The sequence below is a fragment of the Mirounga angustirostris genome, unplaced genomic scaffold (assembly GCF_029215605.1).
Source record: "Mirounga angustirostris isolate CCGP_5_RB_7025 unplaced genomic scaffold, mMirAng1.0.hap1 SCAF_7, whole genome shotgun sequence".
NCBI lineage: Eukaryota > Metazoa > Chordata > Mammalia > Carnivora > Phocidae > Mirounga > Mirounga angustirostris.
In genome coordinates this window covers 69,981,687-69,998,420 of record NW_026991715.1, presented here as the reverse complement: position 1 = coordinate 69,998,420, position 16,734 = coordinate 69,981,687, and the positions used below count along the sequence as shown (strand labels likewise).

At 35.4% G+C, this 16,734-nt stretch overlaps 1 protein-coding gene and 1 pseudogene across 1 annotated transcript in view; one reads left to right on the top strand and one right to left on the bottom strand.

Annotated features, from left to right (window-relative positions):
- ADGRV1 (adhesion G protein-coupled receptor V1) overlaps positions 1-16,734 on the bottom strand; it is a 515,575-nt gene that overhangs the window by 413,008 nt on the left and 85,833 nt on the right. Inside the window, exons 23-28 of the mRNA XM_064596364.1 lie at positions 12,182-12,362; positions 11,101-11,303; positions 9,688-9,817; positions 6,376-6,456; positions 4,857-4,996; positions 2,761-3,370 (exon numbers count right to left, since the gene is read on the bottom strand). Of these exons, the coding sequence (XP_064452434.1) occupies positions 2,761-3,370; positions 4,857-4,996; positions 6,376-6,456; positions 9,688-9,817; positions 11,101-11,303; positions 12,182-12,362 (1,345 nt within the window). The remainder of the gene's footprint in view (positions 1-2,760; positions 3,371-4,856; positions 4,997-6,375; positions 6,457-9,687; positions 9,818-11,100; positions 11,304-12,181; positions 12,363-16,734) is intronic.
- On the top strand, positions 13,537-14,067 carry LOC123859958 (small ribosomal subunit protein uS12-like; annotated as a pseudogene).

Genomic DNA, 16,734 nt, shown 5'->3' with positions numbered 1-16,734 from the left:
CTTCTATAAACATCGGGGTGCACGTACCCCTTCAGATCCCTACATTTGTATCTTTGGGGTAAATACCCAGTAGTGACCTTTTAACACAGATGAAGCATCAACAAACTCTTATTAGCAGTAAACAATTTTGAGTTGATATTTAGAATATCTCTAACAATTGTTGTATTTGGAAATATGTGATAATAAAATTTAACATTTTCTGACAATTTAATCTAAAAACAATAACACCATTTAATTTCAATTAATGAGACACACAGACTATGCTAAATTAAATCAGTTAAAATAAAAAAATTATAAATCAATATGATATAATTAAATTCAACTAGATTAGAAAAGAATTTGCCAGACATTATTCTAAGTACTTTTCTTGTATCAAGTCATTTAATCCCTATACCATCTCTATGGGGCAGGTAACATTGTCCACATTTTACCAATGACTAACCAGAGGCACAAAGATGGTGAGGAAATCACATAAGGTATCATGCTAGTACCTGGTAGACATATCAAGAGGCATTCTGTAAGAGTTTGTCTAATCTCTTGCTCCCTACATACAATTCCTCATCAAACCAGGTATAAAACCTTCAATTATCCAAACGTTCATTCTGTGCTATGCTCTTACCCAGGTGCTGATCATCAGTCTTCTCATACTGCTTTCCTCAAAGTTAATGATTATACTCGGAGTACAGTAACAGAGACCTTACCAGGTCCTACACTGATTTTGCCTATTAAAATTTAGTCAGTATCACAGAGATTTGCATTTAATTATTCCCTAGGGGTGCCTGGGTGGCTCAGATGGTTAAGTGTCTGCCTTCGGCTCAGGTCATGATCCTGGGGTCCTGGGATCGAGCCCCACGTCGGGCTCCCTGCTCAGTGGGGAGCCTGCTTCTCCCTCTCCCTCTGCCTGCCGCTCCCCCTGCTTGTGCTCTCTCTCTGTCAAATAAATAAATAAAATCTTTAAAAAAAAATTGTTCTTTAATTATTTCACATTATACCTTATGCCTATTTTGAACTGCCCCAAGCATGCTGCATGGTTCCAGGAACATAACAAGCATAAAATACATGTCAATTGTTTCTCCTATCCCATAGCACATTGATATTCTGCATATGCCATGTTATTAACAATAATTGTGCGTATTTACTGAATGCTTACCATGTGCCAGATATTCCATTAATTTTCACATATATTATTATATTTAAGCCCCATGATATTTCTGTATAATAGATAAGGAAATTGGGGCCAAAAAAGATTATGTTCAAAACTTTACTATATATTGGAACATAAGTTATCTTACACCACCACCCACAGCTCCTAGCTACTGCTGTATGCGATACTCCCTTCTGGTTTTATTTCTATCTCACTCAATAAACTGTGAGTTCCTTGAAAACTAGTCTTTATTTTATAATTCTTACTCAGTAAGACTAATTACTGGATTTTATTACAATTCATTTGCTATTAGAATTGATCCTAAATCTTGTTAAGAAAAAAAAGGATGGGTATCGTGTGAGAATTTTAACCTTGACTATAATCTGAATTTAATATTAAAGTAAATTTCCTTCTATAATCCTGAACCATAATTACTTACATTGTGGACAAGAATGTTGCTCACTATATAGTATATCCATCCAGGGTATTATGGTAAGGTGAAGAAATTTATTTATGAGAAACCTTATTCTATAATGTCAAAACAGAGTCAACATGTGGCTCTTAGAATCTTACTTTTGGAATATGTAATTCCAGTTTCCTTAAGAACATTTTATTTGTTTTCTTATAAATATTGCCCTAAAACTGATGTTAAATTGATATCAAATTAATATCACTAATCTTTCTTCTTTTATTTGTTCCCTTACTCCAGGAAATCTAGATTCTTCCCTTTATTTGTTCTCTTAGAGAGATGTGACTAATGACCAAGCTGTAACACAATAACTGCTCTCAGCTCTGCAAGCACAAGGCATGCTCTCTACCAGGAGCCACCCGACTCTCTACAAAGGCCCTGAGCCACAACCCCAGGGCAAGTGGCTGCTACTTTTCAAAAGAAGTTGCTGCACCAGATAGTCTGCCCAACATGGGTCACTCCTCATTCTTATCCCCAACCAGTCCTTCTCAACTCTCAATGACTCACAAATTTACAGGATTTCTTACTGCTACACACTCCTGTCCCCCTTCCCTCATGCAGTTGCTAGACCCACATGCTCATCGCCAAAGAGGCTCTGTGGATCAGGGAATCTTCCAGAGTGGATCAAGGTGAGAGAGGCTCAGGATCCTGCTACCAGGACTATCCCTGGAATCCCCAGGTTGACTTCAGGATGATTTGGAAGCTACCAAGCATGTAACAATTTAGTTTGGAAACATAAGGGACTTTTAAAACAAAATTTTGTGTTTTCAAGTGTCCCACTTCCATTTGTCTTATAGATAAACTTCTGTGAGGTGATGCTTTCAAAGTTAGAGCTCACTATTTTTATAGAATTTTCTACTATACCTTAATTTCTTTTTTTTTAAGATTTTATTTATTTATTTGAGAGAGAGAGAATGAGAGACAGAGAGCATGAGAGGGGGGATGGTCAGAGGGAGAAGCAGACCCCCCGCTGAGCAGGGAGCCCGATGCGGGGCTCGATCCCGGGACTCCAGGATCATGACCTGAGCCGAAGGCAGTCGCTTAACCAACTGAGCCACCCAGGCGCCCCTATACCTTAATTTCTTAATTTATTTTTTTTAGGATTCTTACCTCCCATAATAATAATAACACACTAATGGTTACTTACTTGGGCGATTCTGTACTTTCTCTATTAGAGTAGAGTTGAGTAGCTCAATAAACACAGACTCCGATCTTTCTGGTTCATCATCATCCAAAATTGAAATAGTTATGGTTGCCTCACTCTGATTGGCTCTGAAAAGGGCAAATCCAGAAGCTGGTATATAGTCTCTTCCTTGAGTTGCTCTGGCTACACTACGTGGAAAATAAGGTGGTTTTTCCATATCATCCAGTGTTGCATATGTGACTAGGACTTTTCCCATGAGGCCTTTTAACCTTATCACTGACAGCGTGATATTCTGGGTTGCTTCCTCAACTTTGATAGGTCTATTTTTCTCAGAAAAGATGAAGACCCCACAAGGATCGTCACTAGCCAAAACTGTTAATGTGGCATTAGTATGAACTCCCAAGGAGCCACTGGAGACACTGAGGATTGACACAGAGAAGGCCTTATCCAGTTCTGGATCTTCATCTGGAAGTATTTCCACTGTGATGTTGGCACTCTTCTGCCCAATCTCAAATGTGACATTGCCAGAGGTGAAGGCAAGATCACCATCAGGATCGGAGGCTATGCTCCAAAGCAAAGTCACTTGAGACAGAGCTCCATGGCTTCTCATAATCTGTAAAATATTTAATAGCAAAATGTATTAAGAGAGGGATTAAAATCATTGATTTAGAGGTTTGTAAATATAGAATGATAGCAGGATATTAAATTTTTATTTTCTACAAGTTTTTCTCAAGAATATAAGATTCTTGATGGCAGGGACCAAGTACTACCCACCTTTGAAGACCCTCACAGTACTTAAAAAGTGATTGTTGCATGAAGCTACACATTGAACATTTTTAGCTTCTAACTAAACTATAACTGTATCTTTTCTGCAATCATATATTAGTAATAAAGCAAATATAATTAATAATTTCTTTTACATGCCCATGAAAATTTCTGCTTTTACTACAAAGATGGTATATACTTCATTGTAAGGAAGAAATGAGTGATATTTTCTGAAAAATTAGCCATAAAACTCATTTTTTAAAACAAATCATATTTCCTTTAACATGTTTCTCCCAAAGTTGGATAAAATATACTTAAGAAGAAATACTTTTGCCAAAAATATATTAAGAAGAATAAACAGCTTTAAATATGAATGTTAACTCAAAATAACATTCAAGACAAAAATTTTATAAAGCTTCATCTTTTCCCTTAATTCTTTTTTTCTTTTTTTGAATAATTAGTTATCCTTTCTAAAGTTGTTCAGATTACTCCACAAAAATTTACTGAAGATCTACCATTGAGTGGTCTTTCTTCATTATTTATATAAAATCTGAGGGAGCCGAGCAAGCTTCTAGCTCCTCCCAGTTGTTTAACAATAGAATCAACTTAATTCCTAACTGGAAAAAGCAGAGGAAGAAGTAGACACACACACACACACCATATAGAGTTGTCATTATTATTGCTGTTCACAAATGTTTTGGATTTTCTTTCCTTTTGGGAGAGAGGTCAGATAAGATTGCATTTTTCTACCCATTAGTGTTATGCATGGCCATGTGACTTGCTTTGACCAAAAAAGACTAAGCGGAAATGTTACGAATCCCTTCCAGAAAGAAACTATAAGAGCCAGGATGCATTTCTCCACATCTACATTTTCCCCTCTGTGAAGACAGAAGCACCTGCCAAGATGTTGCCACTGTGATCCTTGATCCCTTGATAACTGGTGACAGCCAAGTTAAGCTGGAGATACACCATGAGTGGAAAAACAAATCCTTGTCATATTAAGCCACTGAGCTTTAAGAGATGTTTGTTCCCACAGCCTAAGTGAATTAATACAAAATCCATATAAAATAATACTTGTACAGCTCCACTATATTCCTGAAAGAGTCAGGATTCCTCAAAATCATAAGACAAACTTAGATGCAAAACTACATACAAAAACGAATGTCAAATCACTATTCAATTATCAGTTTGTATTGCGTGTACCACTAGGCTCGTTCCCCTCTATCCAAAAAGGAAAAAAAAAAAAAAAAACCATAAAGGACACCTTCATAATACAATAAAACAGTTTTAAAAGAACAGAAAGTGTTTAAGAGTGGAGGGAAAACTGTACTCACATTTAATGGAACAATGCTGTACCCATCTTCCGGTTCAGTTCCGCTGACGAAGAGTGACTCAGGGCTAAATTCAAATATACCATGAGCATGGTCAGAGGCTGCAATTGTCACCAGAATTTGCGAGGCCACTCCTAGACCGGCTGCATGAATAAGTTCCAACAAATAGCAAGAAAATGTTAATAAGTAATTTACAAACCAAAGGAAAAGCCACGGAACAACTTTTTGAAAAGAGTTGTACCATTCACTGACTACGTTCTAATTTGTTTTAGAAAGAAAGGCAGACACAAATGGTTGCCACACATATTCACGGTTTTATGACCTTTCTCTATTTTGGCGCCAATGTGATATACAAGTGCTGTATAAGCACTTGGAGATGAATAAGGAAAACTTGTTTTTCTTTTTCTGCCCTATGAAAGAGAACATTCTTCCACACAGAGTATATGAGGAAAGTCTCCCACGACCTTTGCTGACCTCAGAAGAACATGAGCCAAAATGACTCTTACCTTTATGAAACAGTTTCCCTATGATTTTCATCAATCTGACTGAACAGATTCTTGGTTAATGTGCATTAGTTCTAGGCCTATTTTTTCATCACATTATGATATTATAGATCTACCTTCCCTGGACCCAAACACTCCAATCTTGTAACTAAAGAGGTGCCAATATCTACAGAAGTATTGAATTTTTTCCTAAGAAGTATGTTTAACTTTTATGTTGTATTAATATATGCAGACAAGAAAATGAACAATTCCAAAAGTAACTGAGTAATTAAATACAGTGGTTACATGAGGCATTGATGAAACTTAGGAATGAGGGGTAGGAACATGAGTTCTAGCCTTAAAACATAAAACCTGAAATTGTGATAAAGGAACATTTGAGGATTAGAAAAAGTTCTCCCTTGAGAAATAATTTTCTCTCAATAGAAAAAAAAAGTATTTGAGGTAAAAAGCTGAATCATGCTTGCATAGGAATCTACTTCAAATGCATTCTCTTTTCAGTATTCCCTCCCACTGACTGGCAACTTATTCTCGCCATTGATTGCCTTTTTAATTTCTTTTTTCCCATCTGCTTTGCTTAAATGTTACATATAAGGACTGCTGGCTCTTTTTATAAATAAAATAAGCATGATGCATTTAACAGAAAAATATAAATGTTCTATTTCTCTTTTTTTAGGTATTCAAAGCTATATAAAAATATTTTTCAAAAATCATTTTATGAATGATATTCAAGCAAAATTTCTATTACAACTAGAATCAGGAAACTGTATTGGGTTCATACAGAGGAAAGTCTGGGCTTTGGAGGCAGGCAAAGACTTGATTCTGGCTTGATCACTTCCTAGCTGGGTAACTGTAACACGGAGCAAATAATACTTTATAAAGTTGCTGCTATGGTTACTGAGGTAAAATATGTAAAGAACCTGCACATAGTAGGTGTAAATAACTGGTTAGTATTGTTGTCTCTAAAAAGAAGAGTTAAAATAAAATGCAGACTAGTAAAGGGCCTTGGAACAGCTGCTTACCATGCTTGTGAATAGTTGGAAGGAAGAATTCCATGTCCCCGTCACCACTACCACTGCCATCAACCCTAAAGAATTCAGTCACTTCACAAGGAGACACAGAGACACACCCACACAACACACATTGACACAATGAGAAAATGGAGAGCTCTTAAAACATATCCAGAAAAGAGGAAAATGTAGTAATATTCACCCAATGACATGCATTCTTCCATAGAAAATAAATTATTTGAAGTGATAAAAGTATAACATTCATCAAGCTACCAATTTATTAAAAATTCATCCATAACTTTAGGGAATACTCCATGTAAGTTGTAATTGGTATCTCCCATTTCTGTCAACTTAACCAGTTGTCTTTTTAAATCACTTATTTAAAATAATGTAAATTGTTTCTAACATTTTAAATATTTTTAAAATATTTGTGCTTGTGTACAGTTAGGCCTGTATGATTATGACTATGACAGAGTCACCTGGCCGCTCACCACAATCAACTCAAAACTTAGGGAAATGCACCTAACATTTCCTTCCAGCCATACGTTCAAATTCCTACTTTATTTACCATTCTCAGACTTGATCACCCTTTTGCCACTGACATGGTAGTAAGAAACCTAGACAAGCAGTCTACAACAATCTGTTTCAGGCCTGGTTGTGAAAGATACCCACTATAAAATCTTCGGTAAGTCATTAAAACTCTTGGTCCCTCAGTTTCCTTGCCTAAAAAATGTGCTGCCTTTTACAGAACTGCTCTAAAGACCAAGTAAATAATGTAAAAAATAAAGTACTTGGCAATGTATAAGAACTATGATAAAGAGAAAGTGGTTTACCTTCACTTCCAGTACATCTTAAACCCTGCCCATTAATTTACCAAAAGTTTGCAAAGATGACAGGAAGCATAGTGATGGCAGCAATGGAAAAGAAGAAGAGTAAGAGAAGCAAGTCCACATCCAGCCCTCTGTGCTTCTACTAGTGTCCCTGATTGACACGCTAGTTTAAGATCTGCTCTGCTCTTCTGTTCTTCCCCACAACAGGACTGGGATACACCAGACATGAGAATTTATGGCACCCCAAATCTGAAATCACCTTAGAGACTTAAGATGCAAAATGAATTTTAAGGAATATCCAGTGTATCCCCCATATTATCTACAAGTCATGAGAGAGGATAGTTCAACACCAATGCATTCTGGCTAACACAAAACATCTATGCAGGTGGCTATCTTATGTAGAGTAGGTTTTAGAGACAAAACAATATGGAATAACGGTTGCTCCCTTGCCTCTCATAAGAATTTAGCTCCTCGCAATACTGCACATCTTAGACAGTCCTTAGCTATGACTTGGGGAATAGAAGCCAGTGTCTAGATTCCTTTACCTCCAATTCCAACTCACTGAGGGGAAAATGAGATTCTCTGCCACTAACTATTGCTTACTCAGAGTCTGCAAGATTGGTTTTCAACTGAATACTCATGCACAATTAATACCTAACAATTCATATTCTACAGATAAGGGAAGAAGTTTCTACATAAGACACCAAGTATCACTATGATCAGAAATATTACTTCTGAAGAATACTTAATGTTCCTTATTAATCAATAATGATCGCTAACATTTTCTCTATTATGTAAGTATTGTTAACTACAAGTGATACAAAGAACAGCTTTTCAAATGTTTTATAGTGACCCCTAATTCATGAAGTCGTGTCATGAAAATATGATTTGGAGATGTGAGGACTTGTCTCTGGAGGACAAACAAAGCTGGTATTTTTACATGCCATCCTCCAAACAGGCCATCCAGAATATTTTTACTGCTTTATGCAGTCAACCAAGCTGTGGCACTGTTTTATCATTTCCCTGGTTTGACCTCTTTTGCTTTCACTTGGGCTCTGGGAACACAGGGAAGGGAAATTTGTGGAAACTTTCCATACTTACTCCAAAGTCTCATTACATAGTAAAAGACAATTTTATATTTCTGTTTTACTCAATCTCTCCCTTTGGATGGCTTATATAGTATTATAACCTTCTTCATTAAAACACGAAGATAATAATAAGACAATAATACCAGGTTTTGGAAGGAAGAGACCGTCCTGCTGATACCATAGCAACTCTCAATATCTTACATTTATATAAAGGGACTATGGTACATATCACATGCACTGTATAACACCCCCAGCAGCACCTAAAAATCAAACACAATAATACTTCTGCAAAGAAACCTATATAAATAGTTCATCCAAATGAGATAAATACTGTAAGTAGCATCTCTTCAGTGCAGATGAGTTTTGCCATGAAATGAATTCTGACTCCAAAAATCTTTGAAAATTGGAGATTTTGAATATCAGAATTGAGGATAAAGTACTAATTGACTTGTTTTATTGACTCATAATAAATTATCTAAAATGGCTAGTTTTCACCTGGGCTACACCTGGAGACAGCTCTAAAGGAGCTACCATGAAAACTGAAAGAGGAAGAAAGGAAAGACACGATTTTAGGGGCACCTACTATGAATGACAACTATAATTTGGTGATTCAGGGGGTGCCTGGGTGGCTCAGTCAGTTGGGCATCCAACTCTTGATTTCGGCTCAGGTAGTGATCTCAGGGTCATGGGATCAGGCCCACATGGGGCTCTGGGCTCAGCAGGGAGTCTGCTTGGGATTCTCTCCCTCTCCTCTCCCTCTGTCCTTCCCCTTGCTCACACAATCTCGCTCTCTCTCTCTCTTAAATAAATAAATCTTAAAGTTTTAAAAAATAATAATAATTTAGTGCTTCAGAACAATTATACTATTTCATTCTAAAAGCACATCTACTTCTGGGGTTGTTTTATATGTATGTAAAGCAATATTTTGTGCTACATAGAAACATAATAATAAATATATTTCTAAATTTAAAAAAATAAAATAAAATAAAAGCACTCTACTTGGAAAAGACCAATGGGTAGTAAAAGGGGAAAAAACAGCACAGTAGGTGGTGTCCTTATAATAAACATTAGAAATATTAACTTAGAATTAACCAAACCTCACAGCAAAAGTTTATGTAAATAAAACTATGAGTTGAATATTAATTTCTAAAACTAATATTCTAAATTTATGTAGAGAGATGGAAATCTTTTTACCAAGAAAAAAGTGACTATCCATCAAAAACTTTCTACCATATATATCTTAAGTAATTATTAACCTTCGGGGTGCTTTTTCCAAAGACTGGTAATTCACTCATTTAAAAAAAATGGTAACATTGATTCAAAGGATCATATTTCCTTAATAGAATCAACTATCCTCAAGATGGATGAACAAGCAAATATTTGATACTTCTGAGTCACCAGCTTACCTCCTCCCTCCAAGTTCAATAACTCAACTTTAAAAGATTTTTCCAATTCAGGGACAGAATTATCAGTGATGTTAACAGAAATGTATTTGTATCTTTCTCCTGGTTGAAATTCTAAGGTACCAGCAACACTCTGAAATACAAATAAAAGATTTGTCCATTAGATTATAATTATTCTGTATATTAATGTGCAAGATGAGAATGTCTTCTATGTCCCAAATTATTATAAATACTGAAACAGAAGAACATAAGTAAAATATAAACCTGAAAACACTTAAGTGGATATGAATAGTGTTTGATATAAATTCTAAATAAATATTCTCCAACTAAGTAAAGCAGGTGGATTTTTATCTCTCTTGTTTACCTATTCATCAAAAAAAGTAAAGACAAATGAGAAATCTGAACAAGTGATGTCCACAAATTCTTAAATTAATTCAATGAGATACACAAAACTCTTGACCACATATATTTAGAACTGTTCAAATTGTATCACTGAATAATGTAAATACTCAGTGCATAACAATGGCATTTTCATATTTTCATTCTGAGGACTTCTCCAAACAATAATAAATATCAGTCTACTGAGCATTAACGTTTTCTTGATTATACTTGCAACTACAATTCATAATATAGATCTCTCATCAGAAAAGTTCACATACTAGAGGAAAAACAAAAAGTTATTTAAGTTCAAAGTTTTAAGACCTTTTTTTCCTCCCAACCTCATTATCTCTTACATAAACTTTGTCTCCTCAAGTCATGAGAACATATTTTAAAGTTGTTTAAATTTTTCTAGGTTAGCTTGTGTGGACAAACTATATTTCATTCTCAAGAGCTATTAATGATCTTAGAGCTAAATTGAGAAACCTAAGTACCGATTTACCTAATCACTCATTTATTTATTTTTTAATATTTATCAAATGCACGTCATGTACATAGTACCATTTTAGATGTTTGGGATTCAAAAACAGCCAAGACAAATCTCTAGCTAGCTGGAGACCATTCTACAAGGAGTATTAACCATGTAATATAATAATTTGAATAGAATAACAACTGCTGTAAAGGGCATATAGTAAGCTCAAGAAGGAAGTAATTAACTTTGCCTAGAGGACAGTCATCAATGGAGTAATTCTACAAGTCTTAACAACAGAAATAATATTTGACTATCTTAGGAAACCATCTTAACTTGACCTTAGCAATATCCTATACAATGAGCCATTTCCTCTTCCAGAAAAATATTCTCTGGTATGCCATGATATCACACTCTCCATTTTTTGTTACCTTTCTAGCTCATCCTTTTTAGTGTTCTTTATTGATTTTAACAGTCTCCTTACAACCTCTAGAAACTACTGTTCATCAGACTCCCTCTAGACTCTTTGACAAGCACACACACCATTTCCAAAGGATTAAGGGATTTACCTGGTAGTCCTCAGGACTGAATGCTGTCAGTGGCACTGTTCTAAATTCCGCCAGAACCCTCCCTAGGTGTCCTTGTGCCCGGACAACCAATAGCCTCACTTCTCCATCTTCCTCCTTCACAGTGACGTGTGGAATACTACTTGCAGGAAGGGTCATCGTGTCCTCAGGCTGAGGGGGCAGCCCTGTGGAGAACTGAAGCAACCCTGCAGGACACAAAGAGAGGCAGGGCGTTCTGGCCCCAATTATCCATGGAAGAACTTCTTATTCATTCGAAACAATCTTGTGCAATGATTTTGATCACCAGAATAAAATTCTGAGGGCTTTCATTGAGAAAAGACTTTAGTGAAGATTTGATTTACATGCTTTTGACACAGACTATGTCAGTAAGTTTTCAAAATGTTAAAAGTTAAAATGATAATCCTCCTTGTCTCTACCCAAAGAATCTCATATTTGAATCTCTAGAATTCACCCTTGGACTTAGAGCAGAACATGATTAATGCCACCTTAAAGGATTTGCAACATATTTAAGAAAAATTTAACTAAGAAAATTAGAGTTGAAGAGCCTCTCAGGTTTCCTACACAGACCTTTAAATAGTTGCTCTTGCTTTATTCCTACAAAAGAACTATTAATTTTCAATATAGAGAAACAGTCTCTATTAGGACAGACATCTGTAATAATTCCCCAATTAAGAAAATTATCACTTTGCAGCTCAGACAAAAAGAAATTAATATAAACAGACAGTGATAACTCCACTTCTTGAAGCTTAATAAAATATAAATTAGAAAGTACTTCAATTAGTTAGGGGGTAACATATCACAACAGGATAATTTTTTAAATAAAAAAAATTTTGAAAGCCATGAATAGAGATACTTTTTTTTCATTTTAAATAATCCTGTATGTACTTTTAAAAATATATTTTTAAACTTCAGAAAACAATATCCCTCAAAACAGCAGCTTAGAATTTCAAGAGCCTAGAAAAAGTTCTATTTCAATCATTTGCAAAAGTCCCTTAAGAAGTTCTTAACTAGACCAAGTACATCCAGAGAAGAGAGGACTATTTTTGCAAAAGGACTTGGTTACCGTATGGATGATCACTAGCTTTGATCGTGATATCTGTTGTTTCCTTTTCAGGATCTATGCTTGCACCACTGGTGGGAGTTGAACCTAGCTTCCCATCCCCAGGAACTGCAGAAACCAGCGTCACACGGAAATACTCATTAAGCTCAGGAATATCATCATCAAGAACATATATATTCAGGACCTATAAACATAAAAATCCAGAGGCATGAAGCAATGAGGCATACAGAAATTACTTACCACTTACCAGAAGAAAATAAAATAGCCAATTAAGTTATATTTAACTGAAGTTACTATTTAACATGATCCATTTCTTAAACATTAAAACACAGAGAGAGAGAGAGAGAAAGACCAAAGAAATTAATTATTTAAACAATAATGGGCATTGAGCAGTAACATTTTCAGTCTATAAATATCATATGCATTTATTAATATCATACCATATATGATATATTGGTGTATCAATGTAATATCATATATTGCTTGTACCAAAGACAGTGGTATTACCAACCTCAGGGTATAGAGTTCCTAAATAAGGAACTGCATGTTATCTGATGGGATGTGGTGGGGCAGTAGGAAAGGGCAACCTATACATGTCTAGTTCCTGCCTAGGGAATGCCTAACATACTCAGTAATAGCATTTTAGAAAACAGATTCACAACGGACCTTTAAAGTCTGGCACAAGCAATCCTTACAAAAATAAGCAATAACTCAGCCATGCTCCACAAAATTTAGGTCAAAATTTGAAGTAAAAAAACAATTCCCCCTTCCTTTATTAACTGAACAAGCATTTTTTGACACCTGACACCTACGATGTGTCAGGGTTAGAAATGGCTCCAGTCCCTAAGAGGCTCACAGTCTACTGTAGGAGAGAGATCTATGAAGAAAACATTTAAAATGCAATGTAAAATGCTAGTTAGTAGGTTTGTTGTCTAGTTCTGAATCACAAAATACAGTTATAGTGTTTAAATAATATATTGCACATATTAAAAATGTTATAAGATTTAAAATAAATAGATGTAAAATGTCATGACAGAGTTATGTACAAAATAAACAGACAAAAAAACAACAACTCTACCTACAAAAGATTTTACAACAGGCACATTTTAAGCAAGTCTTAATGTATTAGTTGCAATTGTAAATAATAATGGGAAGGGCATTCCAATTAAAAGAAACAACACTTGTAAAGCCACAGTGCATGAAAGAATAAGGCATACAGGGAACTGCAATTAGACTGCCACGGTTGGAGCAGGAGATAAGGCTAGATAGATAATCAGGAGTCAGGTCACAGGGAATGTTTATGCTATCATTAAAAAAAAAAAAAAATTGACTCTTCTCAGGCCCATGGTGCCAGGAGGATGGGCAAGTGTTACAATCTTCATACAGCCAAGAAATTCCATAGCCACTGACGAGATCAGAAGTGCCATGATAAAGAGTACAAGAAAGCCCATTTGGGCATAGTCCTGAATGCTTTTAGAGTGCTTCCCATGCAAAGGGAATTATGCTGGAAAAAGGGTGGAAGCCAAAACAGCCAAATTGTGCCATCAGGAATTGTGTCAGGGTCCAGCTGATCAAGAATGGCACAAAAATCACAGCCTTTGTCCCCAATGATGTTTGTTTGAATTTTATTGGTGTGTTTTAGTCTATTGTAGTTTCTGTTCATGAAAGAGTTTCTCCCAGTTTTTTATATGATGAACAGGTATTTTTAGTGATTGCCGCTGACACCAGGAGTAAATTGTTGATTTTATTCCAGAAAAATGATGGAGTTCTGATTGCTGTATTTGGTCACAAAGATTATGCTGTTGGTGACCTTCCTGGAGTTTGTCAAAGTAGCCAATGTCTCTCTTTTGGCCTTATACAAAGGCAAGAAGGAAAGACCACAATCGTAAATTTTGATGGTGAAAACATAACAGTCATAAATTTTCATATGCCAAAAAAGTTGGACTTTATTCCATAGGCAGTGGGGCAAAACTGAAGAATCATAAGCAGGAAATTGACAAAATGAGAATAAGTACCATGGCAGAATGTAAACAGAGTGGACAGGGCAGGAAAGAATGCTAGAAGTTGAGCTAGGAGGTGACTGACCAGAAATAATGAGATTCTGAACTAACGCAGTGACAGTGGAGATGAAGAAAAAGAGATGGATTTGAGATTTGTTCTGGAGATAGAAGACCAAAACCCTGATGACTCAGTAACTATATCAAGTGAGAGACAGAAAGGAATGAAGGGTGACTTCCGGTTTCTCCCAGAAATGAGAATGACAACAAACTCTAGCTCCAAATGCAATGCAATCTCCAAAGTACTAGTCATTGGGCCTAAAAGCATTTGGAGAACTTTTTTTTTTTTATTGAAGTTTTTCTAGAGTTTGATTTAGTAGGTCTGAGGTAGAATCTGAATTTAGTTTTAATGTTCATTTTTATCAAGGTTTTAAATAAGAAAGTAATATATGGCACAGCCAATATACTCAGAGGAGAAGTGCAAAAAAGACACCTACTACCCAAATCATGTCACTGTTCTTGAACAAAAGGGAACAATATTTATTCTGAAGATTTAAAATGTCTTATGCCTAGAAAGCAAGCTAACAAACGTTGCTCTGAAAAGTAACACCAAAACATCAAGATGTACGTTAAAAATAAAGCAGTAAATATTCTTAAAGGGTTGAAGCATACTAAAGTACTCATTCATTTTAGTGAAATGAAAACCCTATCAAGGTATAAGTAAATGTATTTTACCTGGTAACTCAGTAAACAACAAAAAAATATTTACCTTTACTTTATGTTACTATATGTTACATGCTCTGCTATTTTCTATTCTATTTTTAAACTCTACACCATAACTTGCTTAATTGATTGCATAACAGGCCATTTAAAGTAAACTTGAAAAACACATTTCCAATGTTCTTTTCTGTACTTCAGAGAAACAAACACACACACACATACACCCCACACACTTTCCAGACTCCCTTGCAGCTAGGTTTTCAGATACGACTTAAGTCTGTTCAGTTAGTCGCACTCCCCAGATATCTGGGAGGCAGCAGCAGAGCGGAGGCTACCTTATTGCTGTGTGTGCTAGAAAGCACAATCATGGAGCACCAGAGGCACCTCAGCACCCCGTCACTGGCTTGGTAAGATGGAGAGGCTGGTGTAGATCTAGCAGATGTGGTGTTACAAGCCAACCCCACTGTTCAATGTTATTATTTTGCTTTTAAAGTCAGTTATTTTTTAAAGAAATTAAAAATGCAAAGATAGAAGGAAATATTTTAAATAAATCTTGACAAGAGTACATATAACTATTTTTCTGACCAAAATGTGTATGAATCCACTTTATAAAACAATGGTTTCAAGTTCTATTTTCATTTCATAGTTGGTAAATTTCCCAAGGGAAAATGTGTGGGATCAGCCCTGTTTTCTAAATAGAAACAATAAAGAGAACCAAATACTATCATTATAACTTGATTTTAAAAAAAAAGAAAAAGAACACTTTAAATCCAGAAGAGCAGTAAAAAAGAAAGCATCAGATTAAAATACAGTCCTTTAAATTTAATAATTTTAGCCTTATGAAAACTTGCTAGTGGTCCTAATTTTCCTCATTTTACCAAAGACCAGTAAAATATTTATCATGGATCTGCAGCCTGCTATTGGAGAAGTTTTGTTACAAACTTTTTAGTCTCCTTCTTCCCCCAAATTTTAGAGATTTGATCATTCTTCTTTTGTATTAACTCTTCAAATCTGTCTTCTCTCAATTTTATCTTTTTCATCCAATGAACTCCTAAATCCCTTAGAAATTTTCTCAAAGATTATATTTGTATGCATTAAGCTATTTTACTACTTATCACTGACGACATATAAGCTATTTATTTATATTTTTAATGAAAAATTATACTGATGTGAATACTCTAATATGATAGACTAAAAGAATGTTTAAAAAAATTCTGATAGAGGACACAGTCTCATCCTAATTTCACTTGCAAGAAGTGCCACTTATTTCTGGAGCACCTATTCAGAAATGGGATGATGTTTCACAGAAAGTTTTGATAAAATTGGAGATCACTCATACTTTCAAAACAAAGAAAAATTACTTCATTTTTCCACGTTTAAAAATAAAGTTGAGATTACAGTTACAAGAATTTCTCAGTGGCTGATTAAAAAGCAGAGTACCATTAAGAATTCTGCAGTTTCCCATTGTATCAGTAATAACAAAAAACCCACAATGACAAACCTTCAAGCCATACCATTTTTATTATATTGGGATTAAAGAACAGATAAAACTGTAACACACATCATTCAAAAATCCTGCTTTCTTTTTACATAAATAAATACAAAAACAGGGGCACCTGGGTGGCTCAGTTAGTCAAGCATCTACCTTCGGCTCAGGTCATGATCTTGGGGTCCTGGGATCAAGCCCCGCATCAGGCTCCTTGCTCAGTGGGGAATCTGCTTCTCCCTCTCCTTCTGTCCCTACCCCCCATCCCTAGCATGCTCCCTCTCTCTAAAATAAATAAAATCTTTAATAAATACAAAAACATTTTAAACCATGGTATTTACCTAATGATCTAA